General features: G+C 50.4%; 1 protein-coding gene across 1 annotated transcript; it reads right to left on the bottom strand.

Annotated features, from left to right (window-relative positions):
• Nucleotides 1–1860: 1860 nt before the first annotated feature.
• LOC101527822 (triggering receptor expressed on myeloid cells 1) lies at nucleotides 1861–10941 on the bottom strand. Its single transcript, XM_004590501.4, has 4 exons — nucleotides 10820–10941; nucleotides 6431–6787; nucleotides 4970–5144; nucleotides 1861–2321 (listed from the first exon to the last, which is right to left on the bottom strand). Exons 1-4 carry the CDS (start codon nucleotides 10878–10880, stop codon nucleotides 2216–2218), a joined length of 699 nt encoding a protein of 232 aa, XP_004590558.3. The 5' UTR covers nucleotides 10881–10941; the 3' UTR covers nucleotides 1861–2215.
• Between the last annotated feature and the right edge of the window lie 4837 nt (nucleotides 10942–15778).

Here is a 15778-nt window from a genome sequence, read left to right as displayed (position 1 = left end):
GGGCCTAAGGACCCAGGCCAAGCAACCCAAGCCCCACCAGACACCCCACCCGAGACTCACAGACCTGGCACCCACAATTTAGGTGGTCTCAGGGATCTGGGGCAGGAGAACCAAGCCCCACCAGACCACCACCATAGGGCTCATGGATTCAGCATTCCTACCAGGGGCTCACGGACCCAGTTCCCACTGCACAAGCAGGCTGAGGGATCTGGGCCAGGTGACCCAGGCCCCACCAAACCTCACTCCAACCCCAGAGCTCAGGTGGCAAGGACCCAGGCCAGGTGACCCAAGCCCAGCCAGACTCCCATTCCTGGGGCTCACAGATCCAGCACCCACCACGCAGGTAGGCCTAAGAACCTGAGCCAGGCAAGCCTCCGCCCCCAGGGCTCATGGATCCAGCATCACCGTGATCAGATTGGCACAGCCTGCTTCACCTCAGCATCCACCAGCTGGCGCTTCAACATGGGTCTGTCCAATGTATCCCCAGGGCCAGCTCCTGCTGGTGGGTGATACAGCTTAGTCCAGTCCAGCCAGCCTCCAGTTCTGGCGCTAATGTGAACTTGTTGGCCCGACCTGGCCTATCCTGCACCCCATCCTTGTTCTGAGATCTGCCAGTGGATGTTATGAATTGTCCTGGTCTGGCCACTCCCAGACCTAACCCACATGTATGCCAGTAAGTACTATAACCTAGCATGGTTTGAGCTGCTTCTTGCCTTGCTTCTTGCACTCACATACAGGGACTGCATCCCGACAAAGGAGTTCCCCAAACTCCTCTACTGGATCTCCTCTCAGTGGCAGATCTCAAACACACTAGCAGGTCCTTGGCCCAGGTTGGCTTTGTCTACCACTTGTCATGGCAGGAACAGTGTCCCTGCCCAACTGACCAACACCGTTTCCAGTTCTTACTATTGGGTGTTGCAGCCCAGCCACACCTGGTTCATACGCAGTCACACCTCCCACGTGGTTCAGTGGGAGTTAAGGCCTAGCCAAGCCCATTCTACACCTACCCTGACCCCCATGATTACCAGTGGGTACTGGAGTTCAGCCCAGTCTGGAGCTCCCCAGACCCAGTCCACACCCATGTCGAGGGAGTCTACGGCCATGTCCAGCCCAGCCCACTGCCTCTATTCCAGCTCTCGTGCCAATGATGGTGGAAATCTCAACTCAGCCGGGGCATCCCCTTAGCTCCCCAGCCAAGCCTGACACCAGCCACAGATCTTGCATGTGTCGGCAGAGATTACATTTGGACTGCAGTGAGCCCATATATCCCCCAACATATTCTGCCCCCAGATCTCATTCTCTCACGTGTTGGTTAGTGTCATGGCCCAGCCTAACCTTATCTGCCCCTGTTCCATCTCTCACTGGTGAGTACTACAATCTAACCCTGCCAGGTAGGTCCCCAGCTCTAGCTTTAATGTGTGCCAGTGAGTAGTATTTGGTGATGGTCGTTGCTAACTACCCCAACTAAGATTTCCCATGTGTGCTGGTGCTTCAGACTAACCTTTAAAGGTCTTCTTGTTTACCCCCTCCAAACTGCTCAGTCTCAGTACTCTCACTTACCTGAAAGTACAGTGACCTTGTCCATGTATGTCCCTCAATAGTTATTCCTCACCTGGACATGAATCTGAGGTCCCTGTCAGCCTCATTTGTGGCATAGACCATACCCCATGTAAACCCATACACTCAAGTCCCTAGAGTGTGTCACAGCCAGGCAGCCCAAGGGCTTGGCCCGCGTGCCAATGGTGCCCAGGCTGCCCAATCTGGAGTCACCTCTGCTGCTGTGAGTAGCACCCATGCAGGCCCCCTGAAGTCACCCGCTGCCCTTGCCAGGCATGCAGGATCAAGGTTACTCCAGGTGGGTCCAATCTGGAGTCACCTTTGCCTTGTTGCTTTATTTTTAAGTTATTTATTTGTTTGTTTGTTTGAAAGACAGGGAAAGGAACCAAACAGAGAGAGATGATCTTCCATCCAACAGTTCACTCCCCAGTTGCCACAGCAGCTAGAGCCAGGACCCTGAAATCCAATCCAGGTCTCCTACGTGGGTGACAGGGATCCAAGTCCTCCATCCATCACCTGCTGCCTCCAAGGGAGTACATTAGCAGGAAGCTGGATTGACACTACAACTGGGACTTGAACCCAGATGCTTCACTATGAGATGTGGGCAGCTCAAGCAGCTAAATGTCCACCGCCAAGGTCACTCTATGAGTTCACAACTCTAGGGTGAAAATGACCTTTGGGTGATTGCCAACAGGGCAGTGAAGACCAGGCTCTTGCTCAGGAGTCCACAGGCCACGAGGATGACAATGCCAAATGTAGAGATCCTAGGGAGAGAGAAAGAGAGGAGACTGGATGATGCTCCAGCAGTGGGGCGTCCCCAGAGGAGCACACATGGAATCCTCCATGCCCTGATCTCATTGCCTCGGCTTTCCCAAGCAACTTCCCCCTAGTGTCTGCCTCCCATGCACTTCACTTTGTCCTGTTTCCTAAAATGACACATTACAAAGATTGTTAGCAGACACCAGGGTCCCTGGGAGGCCTTGGGGAAATAGCCAGCCTGCCTGGCCATGGCTTCCTTCTTTGTGATGCAGTAGACAGTATGGGATCCTGAGCCAAGAACCCTGTCTACAGCAATTACTTCCAGCGGTGGTCACCTGCTCTTGGTAGTCTTAGTTCCCCCAACCTGTAAACCAAGAAGACTCCAGTCCAGATTGGATCCCATTGTGCATTCTTAGAGATTGTAGTAAAAATGATTCTAAAAGTCCCATACAACTCTAGAAGTACATCATTAAGAAAGGGAGCTACAAATTCAAGAATCCTCCCATTCAATCCACAGGTACTTGGGGATGAGAGTACAAGGACTCTACCAAGACACAAGAGAAATAGATAGTTGGAGAACAAACAGAAGCCCAGGCTCAGTGCTAATGTCACGTAATTGAACATAGAAGGACACATTAGCAGGGAGGGAAGCCACGTATAAGCAACTTAAAGGGGTAAATGGCCCCTTGGTGCTGAAGTCTACCCCAGCCTGGGACCCTGACCTTACATCCCCAAAGCTGTGTGGTCAAGTTCAGCCACTGGAGACACTGAAGGGGGGCAGGGGGCAAGTGATAGTGGGCAGGCAACAGAGTGGGAGCAGCATCTCTCTCACTTTGGGCGGTCAGTGCCAACAGCACCCTCCATAGTACCAGCCTCTCTGCCCTATCTTCAGCCCTCTGACCCAGAGCTCCCCATTCTGGGCTCCCCAGCCAGGGCTCTACCTCCATCTACACTAGGGAATATACTCAACTAATTTTTAAAAAATTGAAATGCAATTGTTTATGGCCAAATGGGCCAAACTGGAGACCATTATGCTAAGGGAAATGAGTCAATCCCAAAAGGTCAGATATCATTTGTTTGCTCTAATATAAGATAATATGATATCAAATCTAAGGATTTTACCTGTGAATTCTACCTTATTGCACCTCCTAGTTATTTGTACCCTTTGTAATAAGACCTTGCAATATAACCCATTAATCAATCTTCCATAAGAGACTGATTGCTTGTAATCACCTGAGATTGTTAATGTTCCTTTTATCATTGTTATTGCTGCTGCCCATAAGTAACGAGGATCTAGTCCTCACTGTACCGTCATTCGTGCCTCGGAACACACGCTGGCATTTATTCCTACAGTGAAGATGTCGGACACTCTTTTTCACCACACTAGAGTCACATTAATACCATTGATACCACATTAGTTATATGTTCATTAACTTCATGTGGATGAAGGCTCACTATTTTTTTTTCTCCCCATGGTGGACTGTACTCAAGGGGATGATTATGGAAATGTAGCAGAAATTAATATGTTCATAGGTGGAAACAGAGAAGTAAGTCCTCACGTATGCACTACAAGGATGCACAATGAAATGACTGATAATCTCCTTCATTGTTGGGAGACACCTCAGTGAAAACATGATGGACTTGTGGAAAATTACGTAAGACATCCATTGTAAGACTGAAGAGGGGAAGGGAACTTGGGGAGTGGGAAGGGAGATCCCAGCGCCTATTAAACTGTATCATAAAACAATAATTTTTGAAAAGCAGTGCATCATTGTCTAAGAATAGGCCAATGGTTATGTGTGCTATAGCTTTTCCAATTGATGGAAAAATGTGCATTCATTGACATTACAATGAAGTCTGGGTAGTAAGAACAAAGAATACTTTCAGCAGGGAAAACAATGACATGTGTATAATGAGAATTATTGCTATGTTAATACAGGCATAGGATTAAGTAGACTGGAAGACAATATGGAGAAAAAAGCCAAGTTAGATTAATAGGAATATGGAAGAGTTATCTCTTTCTCTGTTAATTCAATATTTAATGACAAACATATTCTAAGATGAGCCAACATTGAATAAAAACTGAAGAGGGGCCTGCATGTTGAGTTAGCTCTACACTGAGCCCACACACACAGAGCTCTCACAAGCACCCCCAGAGATGAGGGGCAGGGAGAGGGTCAGAATTCCCAGCTTACAACAGCTGCTAAGGGTTGCTGGGTTCCAAGCGCTCCCCCAACTCTGCCCCTTAACTTCTCTGTTGTGGGGGCAGAAAAAGATGCCAGAGCAGGGTCCTGCCTTGCCCAAAGCCACACAGTCCACCTGGCTGACATCAGCACCCAGGCCCGTCACTCACAGTGCAGTCCCTCATCCACCATCAGACCCTGGGCTGGCTGAGGGGCACTGGACTTCGGCACAGGTGCCGCTTCCCTCACCTTGCTCTTCCTGGTTGCACCAGGGGAGTTGCAGCATCTCTTCATCTCTCCCTCCCTGCTGCCATCTGGGGAACCCAGCTTGCCAGAGGGAGTTCAAGCCTACTCCTGCCCTATCTTTCCCAGGCTTCCCTCTCCACACACACACACACACACACACACACTTAACACAAGGCTGCCGGACAAGGGACTCCCTGCTCAGGTTAGAGACCTAAGAACCATACCTGGTGACATGTGTCACATCTTTAAGATGGAGTACAGGGGTAGGAGTGGAGGCAATGGTAACTGGCGTGGGTGAAGGTTGGTCCACAGTTCCGGGTGAGGTGTAGGGTGTGATAGGAGCAAACATGTAGGTTGGAGTCGGGTATTGTGTAGAACTCTTGTGGAAGGTAGAGGGAACTGAAAGAAATGCGAGAAGGCACATTGAATGGATGGATTCATAGGGAGATGATGACAGATAAATGCTAGGTAGATATAAAGATCTATGATAGGAGGATGAATGGATGGTGGGTAGCCAGTAGAGTTTATGGAGTGAAATAAAAACAGCCACTCAAGAAACAAGTTTTTCTGTTGCTAAAATCCAAGAAATAGTGTGGGACCAGAGACAGGAAGAAGGAAAGGGGAAAAAGGAGAAAGAGCAGGACAGAAATAGGAAGGGAGGATTCGAGAAGAAGAAAGCTTCAGGCATTCACATGATTGGAAATGCACTGTCTGCTACTCTGCAAACCTAGGCACCCCCTCCCCATCTCCAACAGTGATGTCCTCGGTACTGCGCGTTGGACCATGAATTCCACCTTTCATTCACCAGTACCTCAGACATGTTGGGATGCAAGTCCTCTTTCATTCATGTAATCACATCTGGAACTTGTCCTCCTTAGGCTCACAACTCCTGTGGCACTGGAAATTAGACCCTATTTCCCTTTCCTGTGCCTTTCTTAATTCATCAGGTCTTAATTCAACATCTATTAAGAATCTAACATGTACCGGACATTAGAACGGGAACTGGTGATATACAGCTCAACAGGGCACAGGCGCTACACGGGTGAATTAAACAGCCTATAGGATCCAGTGCAATCATCTGGCTCGCAAGATGGGGCACAAAATGAGTTCTGGAGGCTTATACCCCCAAAATGAGAGCCATGCACCTGTGGCATCAACATCACTTTGGAACTGATAAGAAAGTCAGACTCTAGGGTCCTGGCTTTGACCTCCTGAACCAGGCTCTGCCTTGCAATAGGATCCTGGGGTGGTCTGCAGCTGGCCACAGTGAGGTCAGAGAAGCCACTGTGCTTTTTGATGTTCATGGGAGGGCCACCTAACGCACCCCACAGAAGACAGGAGGCTTCTGAAGAAGTGACTCTAACTAGCGACGTGAAGCGTGGGCCCAACTTGTCCTCCAGAGGCCCTAGTCTGCCACTTGCCTTTTCCTAAAGCCCTGATTCCAGTAACCACGCCCCAAGCAGCCCCGGTTCCCTAGTGGTGGGGGGAGGAACCCCAAGCACAAAAGCCCTACCTAGCTCACTACCAGAGCAAACACCTCTTGCATCCTCCAATACGGAGCTTCTGGGAGGAGTCAGGCTACCTGGCTGGAGCCCAGGGACATGGCTCACAGCTCGACTGCTTCTCCCACCACAGCCCGCAATCTCATCTGGCTGCCTCCCTCTATCCACACCTAGGTCACTCACCGCGGCTCACGCGCAGGCGCACAGGATGGAACAGAACAACGGGCTCCCTGGGGGGCTGGTAGATGATGCAGCGATACAGGCCCGAGTCTTCCACCTGAACATGGACCAAGCGGACGTGCAGCATGGCTTCATAAGGGACATCTTCCAGTTCATACCTCCCCATCTGAACTTTATTGGGCTTCCCCATAGACCTCTCTGTGACCAGCAGGGTCAAGGGCTCCTGACCAGTCTCCAGCTTCTGCCAAGCCTTCCGGCTGTCAGCATACTTCTGGATGTTGAAGGGACAGCTCACCGTGAAGTTCTGCCCCACTTCCAGTACATACTCTTCCTCGTAGTTTTGTGTCACAGCTTGCAGCCCTGTGAGCAGAAAAGAGGGTTAAACTCTGCGACAAAGACTTCTTCTTTGGAAAAAAAAAAAAAAGGCTAGAGGAGCCACTGGTCCTTGTAAATGCTTTTTCCAGATGAGGCCCTTGAAGACAACATGTTTCCTGCAAGCTGGCACTGGGCCTCAGATCTTTCCATGGCAAAGCAGGCTTGTTCTGTTTTCTCACTAGAAGAACCAAACTGCAAATGCTCCATAAAAATCAAATTTTAGGTATAGGCATGGTGGCACAGCCAGCTAATTCTCTGCCTACAGCAATGGCATCCCTTACAGTCATCAGTTTATGTCCCAGTTGCTCTACTTCCCATCCAGCTCCCTGCCTGTGGCCTGGGAAAGCAGAGGAGGATGGCCTGAGACCTTTGGCCCCTGCATCCACATGAGAGACCCAGAGGATGCTCCTGGCTCCTGACTTCAGATCAGCTCAGCTTCAACTGTTGGGACCATGTGGGGAATGAATCAGCAGGTAGAAGTTTTTTGTTTTTTGTTTTTCCCTCTCTCTACCTCTCCTGTCTGTGAAATCTGCCTTTCAAAAAATACATATTTTTTAAAATTTTAAGAACTTGTCATTCCTAGATGTTAGAAGAAGAAGAAAGAGGAGGAGGAAGAGGATGATGAGGAGAAGGAAAGAAGAGAAGAGGAAGAGACGAGGTGGAGACGAGGAGGAAGATGAGGAAGACGAGGAGGAGGAGGAGGAAGAAGAAGATGACCTGGCTGAAGACAGAACGGGGACATTGTGCTAAGAAGACCTTGAGTGGCCAGGACCAGAGAATATTGCAGGGAGGCACAAACAGGGCATGAATGGCTGGAAAGATTGGCTCTTGGCAGACAGATTGCCTCTAAGCCAGGGCAGAGCAACCAGCGCACCAGTTCATGGGACAACTGGTAAGGAAGACATCTTGAGGGCGAGGGAGATGTTGGCTGACCTTCCGGCACCGATGTCTCCCTTGCTTGGGTATTAGAACACTCTTTCTAGGAGAATCATGCCCCAGCCCCTCCTGGGGGAGCCGACCCATTCTCAGTGGCAGCAGACTCACTGGACAGCAGTTTCCACACACCCAGGAAAAATAAGCCAGTCTGACCTTGTGGAGTTGAGGAAGATCCTCTTGCCTGGAGCTAGGGAGCCCTGCTCATCGGGGAGGCCATGCAGCATGGAAATGAGAAGAATCAGGTAAGGGACCTTCAGCTGGGCACACAGGGCTCTGTGATTAGGAATCCAGGTTGGTTACTCAGGCCTGGATGCCTTCCTCCATGGAACACCAACACCAATAACCCAGGGTCAGACTGGATCACTGCAGGTCACCACCATCATTGATGGTCACTGCCATCATTAACACCACTGCTGCTGGGCCTGTACAATGGCTCAGTTAGCTAATCCTCCCCTTGCAAGCACCAGGATCCCATGTGGGAGCTGGTTTGTATCCCAGCTGCTCCACTTCTGATCCAGCTCCCTGCTTGTGGCCTGGGAAAGCAGCAGAGGCTGGTCCAAAGCCTTGGGACCTTGCACCCATGTGGGATACCCAAAAGAAACTCCTGGTTCCTGGCTTTGAATCAACTCAGCTCTGGCCTTTGTGGTCACTTGGGGAATGAATCAGCAGATGGAAGATCTTTTTCTCTATCTTTCCTCTTTCTGTAAATCTGCCTTTCCAATAAAAATAAATGCATCTTTTTTTAAAAAATACAACTACTATTGTTAGTACTACTGCGATGGCTAATGCTACTGTTACTAATACTGCAGCTGTTACTAACATCACTGCTGTCATTAATACTCTTGCTATTTCTTTTTTTTAAAGTTTTTTTAAGTTTATTTTTATTGCAAATTCAGATATACAGAGAGGAGGAGAGACAGAAAGGAAGTTCTTTTGTCCGATGATTCACTCCCCAAGTGACCGCAGCGGCTGGTGCTGCGCCAATCCGAAGCCAGGAACCAGGAACCTCCTCCAGGTCTCCCACATGGGTGCAGGGTCCCAAGGCTTTGGGTCGTCCTCCACTGCTTTCCCAGGCCACAAGCAGGGAGCTGGATTGGAAGCAGGGCTGCTGGAATTAGAACCAGTGTCCATATGGGGCCCCAGCTTATTCAAGGCAAGGACTTCAGCCACCGGGCCACCATGCCAAGCCAGATATTCTTGCTGTTTCTAATATTACTGACATCATTAATACCATTATTCCAGCTACTACCAATACTATCACTGTTACTGACACTGTTGCAGCTGCACTTGTTTTAACCTTTGGATGATAGCTTCCGGTATGCTCACTGAAAATGCCCAAGCTGCCTCTTGGGTACAGTCCCATTCCTGCCCACCAGGATGGGCCCTCAGCTCCAGTACCCCCAGCCCACCTCATCCTAAAGATCCAACTCCAGGACACCCACAGGTTTTGAAGACTTGAAGGCCACCATATCTGGGGCCAGACCTCAATTGCTCTATCTTTTCTGTAAGTTTTTTTAATTATTATTCAAAAGGCAGAGAGTTACAAAGAGAGGGAGAGCCAGATCTTCCTTCCATTGGTTCATTCCCCAAATGGCTGTTCCAGGCTAAAGTCAGAAGCCAGGAACTGCATCTGGGTTTCCCACATGGTTGCAGGAGGCCCAAGCACTTGGGCCATTTTCTGTGGCTCACCCAGGCACATGAGCAGGCTGCTGGGTCAGAAACAGAGCAGTTAAAATTTGTGCCTGCTGATGTCACCAGTGGGAGCTTAACTCACTGTACCACAGCATTGGCTCCAAGATTCTTCTAAGAAAGCCTTACTAGCAGTTGTCCTGGGGGATTCCCTCAGACTCTCACTAGGAACACCCCTCCAGGAAAGAAGCGAGTAAACACCAGATTTGCTTAAGCCAAGTGGCTTCCCCATTTCATCAGACAGTGCTGGAAAGCTGTCTGTCTGTGTTGGCCCCACGCTGGGCTCTGGGACGGGCTCCACCCTCAGTCGCCACCCTCTTGAAACTCACATCCCAGACAAAGCCCCCATGGTTTGCCAGCTCCCCAGAAAAAGGCAGAAGCCACAGGCAAGAGAGTCTGCAGACAAACTTACCTGTCTCAAGCCAAAAGAGACAGTCAGACATTGATGCTGAAGCATTGCCTATGCTCCATTGCAACGTAGGAATCCCTCATGATATGTTAGAAAATAATGAATCCTCTGCAGGGAGCACTGAGGGTCGTACTGGGCCCCAAGGACCTGAGTCTCATCTGCCCACCTGTCTGTTGTCCCCAGCTCCAAGCAGGGCTTGCAAGCAGTGTCTGTGAGATGTGGTTCATGGCCTGTCCAAACAGAAGAGCCAAGCAGAACAGTCCGCCTGCTGTTTCTTGCTCCTTCCCAAGACTAGCCTGGCTTTCCACTTCACCCAGGTCTTCCTTTCTCTTGCCAACCCACATAGGCTGGTATCCATAGTGCAGGTGTCAACTGTCACATCGTATGTTTTTCATAAGGACAGCTGGGACATGGTCTCCTCCAGTCCTCAGTCACAGTGGCCTCCAATCCCCCTGTACACAACAGAGGCCCAAGGCCATGACCTCCACCAAACTGGGTGCCAGATGTGTCCTCAGCCATTGCATATCTGCCAGCTTCTAGGATGCCCCTGGGGAATAACATTTAGCCAATGACCTATATCCTACATGATCACAGACTGTCAGTATCAAAAGCCCGTGATGGAAAATAAAGGAAAAAAAATCTATTGGGAGTCATTTCGCCTTGCGGTTAAGATGTCAATTAAGAAGCCTGGGTCTCCTACTACAGGGCCTGACTCCAACTCCTGACTCCAGCTTCCTGCTGATGGAGGGTGCAGGTGGTGAGGCCTCAAGTAATTGGGTCCCTGCCACCCGAAGATTAAATTCCCAGTTCTTGGCTCTCACCTCAGCCATAGTGGGCTAGAGCTGAGGAATGAACCAGCAGATGGTTCTCTCTCTGCTTTTAAGTAAAACATTTTAAAGTTTTAAAAAAAATCCTTTAGAAAAGGGACTCCCCAAGCTCTTGCCCCAGAAGCCTCACTTGTTCATACCCCTTCCTTGCCTTACCTGAGATGAAGAGCACCCATAGCAGCCCCTGGAGCCTGGCCATCCTCATCCTTGAATGCATCAGCTCCTGTGGCTATCCCGAGCTCTTGGATCAGCTGCAGGGTGTCACCCTAACCTCAAAGCACCAGGAAGTTGAGCAACAGGATGTGAGGCCTTTCCTGGGAGGCACTGGGCTGGACCCACCACCCCAATCCTCGACGTCTCAGTTGCTTACGTGTGTATGAAGCCCAGGTTCCTCTTCTCCAGGGACCATGATGATGAGCTTTCCGACTTCTCAGAACCTGAGACAGAATCCCCGTGGTGAAGGATTACCACCGGGCTGGACCATCACCCTCAAAGCCTCTGGTGTTTCAGCACGTCTCTGCACTCCCTGCTTTGCGTGGTGGCTCCTGACACCTACCTGACTCAACCTCCCCTCCATGGGAACCCCCATGCGGTGGGTCCTGCTGCCTCCACTGTCCACTGGACTACAGCTAGGTTATCATAGGATCTCCAGGAAACTCCTCATTGCTGGAGTTGCAAGCATTGGTGCCCCCCATGGGAAAAATTTTTCAGAGACCATCCTGGTATGTTATAGGTCTCCCTCCTCCCTGATTTCCTTGATTTCCCTGCATAGCCCCCAGGCAGGTTATAGCCCCCGGGACCTAGAAGTAATAAAAACTCAGTCTATCTGTGCCTCTACATGAGGCAGAGTGTGTGTTCTCCTTCTTAAAGATCTTGAATTCCAGGGCCAGAGTGATGGCTCAATTGGCCAATCCTTCATGTTCAAGTGCCAGCACCCCATTTGGGCACTGGCTCATGTCCCAGCTGCTCCACTTCCCATCCAGCTCCTTGCTTGAGGCCTGGAAAGGCAGTAGAAGTTGGCACAAAGACCCTGCAGGGGTGCCTGCACCCATGGGGGAGACCCAGAAGAAGCTCCTGAATCTTGGTTTCAGATCAGCTCAGCTCCAGCCTTTCTGGCCATTTGGGGAATAAACCAGTGGATGGAAGATCTTTCTCTGTCTCTCCTTCTCTCTGTAAATCTGTCTTTCCAATAAAAATAAACACATCAAAAAAAAAAAAAGGAAAGAAAAGGATTTTGCATTCCAATAATTGGCATAGTCAGCAGGATATATGGAGTTTCCAACAACCTGTTCAAGATTCCATTGAACTGGCAATACTTTTCAACATCCTACCCAGTGTGGCAACCACTGGCAATTGCACCATCCATCAATTGCACCACTTTGTGGTGCCCCCTGTAGCATGCTGCCAGACTATCCACCCTATATTGTTGCTGCATGGGTAATGTGTTTCAGAGGGGGTCCCCCCCCCCAGCAGAAGGAGGATCCTCAGCTAGGCTATGGACCTGACTGGGACACACAGACAACCCCACCATGCTTTAGAGTGAGCCCGTGTCCCCATGGAGGTGCCATGCCAAAGAGAGCCAGAGCAGCTGTGATTCTCCTAATAGGATCTAGCAGAGTGGAATGCGAAGTACCACCTTTCACATGGGAGCATCTGCGGTCATTACAGCAGGTGCTAGTCAGATGCCAGCCTCGGGGGTGACCCTGCATAGACAACCATGGCCTCCTCAGGAGCCTGTGCTCCTTGGGTGGTGCATCCCTAGTCCTCCATCCCCATGGGCCTTGACAGACTCATTCCCCACACTCTGAGACTCTTAATGTCACCCACAAATGCCCTGAACATTTGGTCTCCACCACCAGGCACAGGAGGGAATATCAAACAATACCCTGAGATGAACTCAATGCTCTTCCCATCCCAACACTCCCTCATGCCATTCCCATCCCATTCCTAGAAGTTGCACATACTCTGCCTCGGGCCACTGCCTGCCATCATACAAAGTTCCAGTGCTGCAGTTTCCAGACCCAGAAGCCAACCTTAAAAATAATGACAAAAGTGGGGTGAGTGGGGACTGCCATTGTGGCATAGCCGGTCAAGCAGTCTGTGACACTGCATCCTGTATTGGATGGCCCAGGTGCTTGGGCCTCTGCCCAACCATGTGGGCGACCCAGATGGGAGTCTCAGGCTCCTAGTTTCAGCTCAACTGAGCCCTGGACAGTGGAGTCATCTGGAGAATGAACCAACAATAACGCAAGTAGGTCAGAAAACAGAGGAAAAGCCTGGTACTGTGGCTCAACAGGATTAGCCTCCACCCTCTGGTGCCAGCACCCCATGTGGGCACCAGTTTACGTCCTGGCTCTCCCCCTTCTCATTCAGCAAAAGATGGCTCATGTCCTTGGGCCCCTGCACCCATGTGGGAGACCCTGAGGAAGCTCCTGGCCCTTGGCTTCAGATTGGCTCAGCTTTGGCCATTGAGGCCATTTAGGGAGTGAACCAGTCTCTCCTTCTCCCTGTAAATCTGCCTTTCCAGCAATACATAAGTAAAATACCCACAGGGAACCACTTAATCCACCAGTTACTCACCTGATGAAAACTTTCACAGAGAGGGAAGAGAAGTGTAGCCACCTAAAGAGTAAGTCATCCTGAAGCTGTGACCTCTAAGGGGGGAAAAAAATCCTCTTCCCCTGCCTCCTCCCCAGCAGGCCCCAGGGAAGCTGCAGCCCTGGAGCCCAGGGACCCTCCTCCAGGCCCGACCCCTCTCCTCTAATCAAGCAGAGACCAGGCATTGGCATCAGGTGCTGAAAGCCTTAAAAAAAAATCACATTAGCTATAAGTCCAATGGGGTGGGGGTGGGGGGTGAATCTTTTAAAAAATTAATAGATGAATGTTGAATTTCCAAATGAATCAAATTATGGAAAACACATCATTTCACAACCTATTATATTGAGGAACCTCAGTATCAAAATCCTAACCATTTGTTCACGGCTCATTGCTACTAAGAAACTGTGTGACCTTGCAGGCCAAATGGCCTTTGTGGCTTTTAGCTCTGATGGGTCCCAATTCTCATGAATCAAGGCCCCCCTAAGTCTGGTTATCTCACAGATGGCTCCAAGTAATTAAGTGAGTGCTTACCTTAGTTGCTGGAGACATGAGCTGTCCAGCCAAGATAGGTAGGGAATGTGTGGTATTTCCCCCTCACCTTGCAGACTATTGTGAATTACCCATTTTCAGGCTATTGGGGACTATAAGAACTTGCATTTTTTTTTAACATATTGGTTACTCAATACTATGTCAATTAATTCCATAACGTTATAAATTGTTGCTGATGTTATGTTGGGGCTTTTAATTGATCGGGATGATACTCTGCTGGCTCTACCTTCAGACCAGAGATGGTCTCCCCAACAAGCCATTGAACTTATCTGGACAATAAGATGCTAGACTCTATGCTTGGTATATGCTTGCAATGGGAGAATCTCAACTGAACTTGAACTGTGGTAATGCAACAAGGTGGAGGAATCCACCATGGTGGGAGGGTACAGGGAGGGGTGGGGGGAATCCCAGTACCTATAAAACTGTGTCACATAATACAAGGTAATTAATAATAATAATAATAAAACCCTATGGGGCCCAGCACGATGGCATAGTGGTTAAGGGCCTCTCCTTGCATGCGCAGGGATTCCATACAGGCGCCGGTTCTAATTCTAGAGACCCCGCTTCCCATCCAGCTCCCTGTCTGTGGCCTGGGAAAGCAGTCGAGGACAGCCCAAAGCCTTGGGACCCTGTACCTGCGTGGAAGAGTCGGAAGAAGCTCCTGGCTTAGGATTGGCTCAGCTCTAGCCGTTGTGGCTGCTTGGGGAGTGAATCATCAGATGGAAGATCTTCCTCTCTGTCTCTCCTCTCTGTATATCCGCCTTTCCAATAAAAATAAAAAATAGATCTTAAAAAAAAACTATGAATGTGCTGTTTGGGGCTGCACTCCCATAAGGGGTATTGGTCCTGGCCAGCAGGTTTGTGCAGGTCAGAGGAGCGAAGGCTTAAACAGTTCAAGTTCAGGGAGAGAGAGGAGCTTGCATTTTCCATTTTGAAAGGTTATGGGAAGCAAGGGAGTTCAGGAAGAAAGGAACTGGAACTTGACATTCATAGAAGCAAGGCCAAAAAGAGCGGGCCTGGCGGGGAGAGGGTGGGGAGAATTTGCGCAGCCTGGGTCCTGTAGCATCCAGCTCTGGAATTCCCACATTCCCTGCATCGGACAACTACCTGGAGAATACTGTGCGGGGGGTACGGCAGAGATCTTCCATCTGCTGGTTCACTCCCCTGGCAGGTCCAAAACCAGGAGCCAGGGACTTCATCCCAGTATCCCAAACGGATGACAGAGGCCCAAGGACTTGGGCCATTTCTGCTGCTTTCCCGGGCACATGAGCTGGGAGCTGGATCCGACGTGCAACAGCCAGGACCGGACCCTGCCTCCATATGAGAAACCTGTGTTCACAAGGGATGCCTGCATTGCAAGCAGAGGCTTTAGTCAGTAAGCCAAAGTGCCAGCCTCAGGGGAATGCTTTTTTAACTGTCACAGCACGGGCCACACCCAGACCATCCGCATCAGATCCATAAGGACCCCACGGGGCAGCAGAGAAGCTCCCCGCTCGTCTCCAGGTACAGACAAGTATGGACATAGCTGGTGTAACTTAACTTCAGCTGTCACGGGAAGAAGACTGCGGGAACCGGAATGCCTGGGATCCCCCAGGGTTCTCGGTGTACCCAGATCCCAGCGCTCTTTGTGTTGCATACCTGTCCTCCATGTCCTCCGCAGCCCTGGGCTGGTAGAACTCAGCTCAGCCAAGGGCAGGCCTCTACGACTGCCCTGCCCCCTGCTGACCAGAGCGTGCCATGACCACGCCTGCGCCCCCTGTTCCTGTCGCAGGTGCCCCTCTTCTCTCGCTGGTTCCCAGAGGAACTTCTTTCTCTACCCCACTCCCTGCGGCCCTCTGCACCTCCACCTCGCTCTTTGCGGCGTAACGACAAGGTCCTCCCTCTCTTCACCGCAGGCGGTGGGTCCTTGGAGAGTGGAGCCAGCATTTCTCTGGGCTGGAATCTCCTCACGGGCATCCATGGTGACCC

Source organism: Ochotona princeps, chromosome 1 (assembly GCF_030435755.1).
Source record: "Ochotona princeps isolate mOchPri1 chromosome 1, mOchPri1.hap1, whole genome shotgun sequence".
NCBI lineage: Eukaryota > Metazoa > Chordata > Mammalia > Lagomorpha > Ochotonidae > Ochotona > Ochotona princeps.
Note: the sequence above shows the minus strand (reverse complement) of the source record. Positions and strands in the feature narration are given on the sequence as shown.

Coding starts and splice junctions, on each gene's coding strand:
- LOC101527822 (XM_004590501.4), bottom strand. CDS start 10,880: ATGCATTCAAGGATGAGGATGGCCAGGCTCCAGGGGCTGCTATGGGTG. Junction 5,145..6,430: donor GCGCCTGCGCGTGAGCCGCG/GTGAGTGACCTA, acceptor CATTTCTTTCAG/TTCCCTCTACCTTCCACAAG. Junction 2,322..4,969: donor GATGTGACACATGTCACCAG/GTATGGTTCTTA, acceptor CTCTCTCCCTAG/GATCTCTACATTTGGCATTG.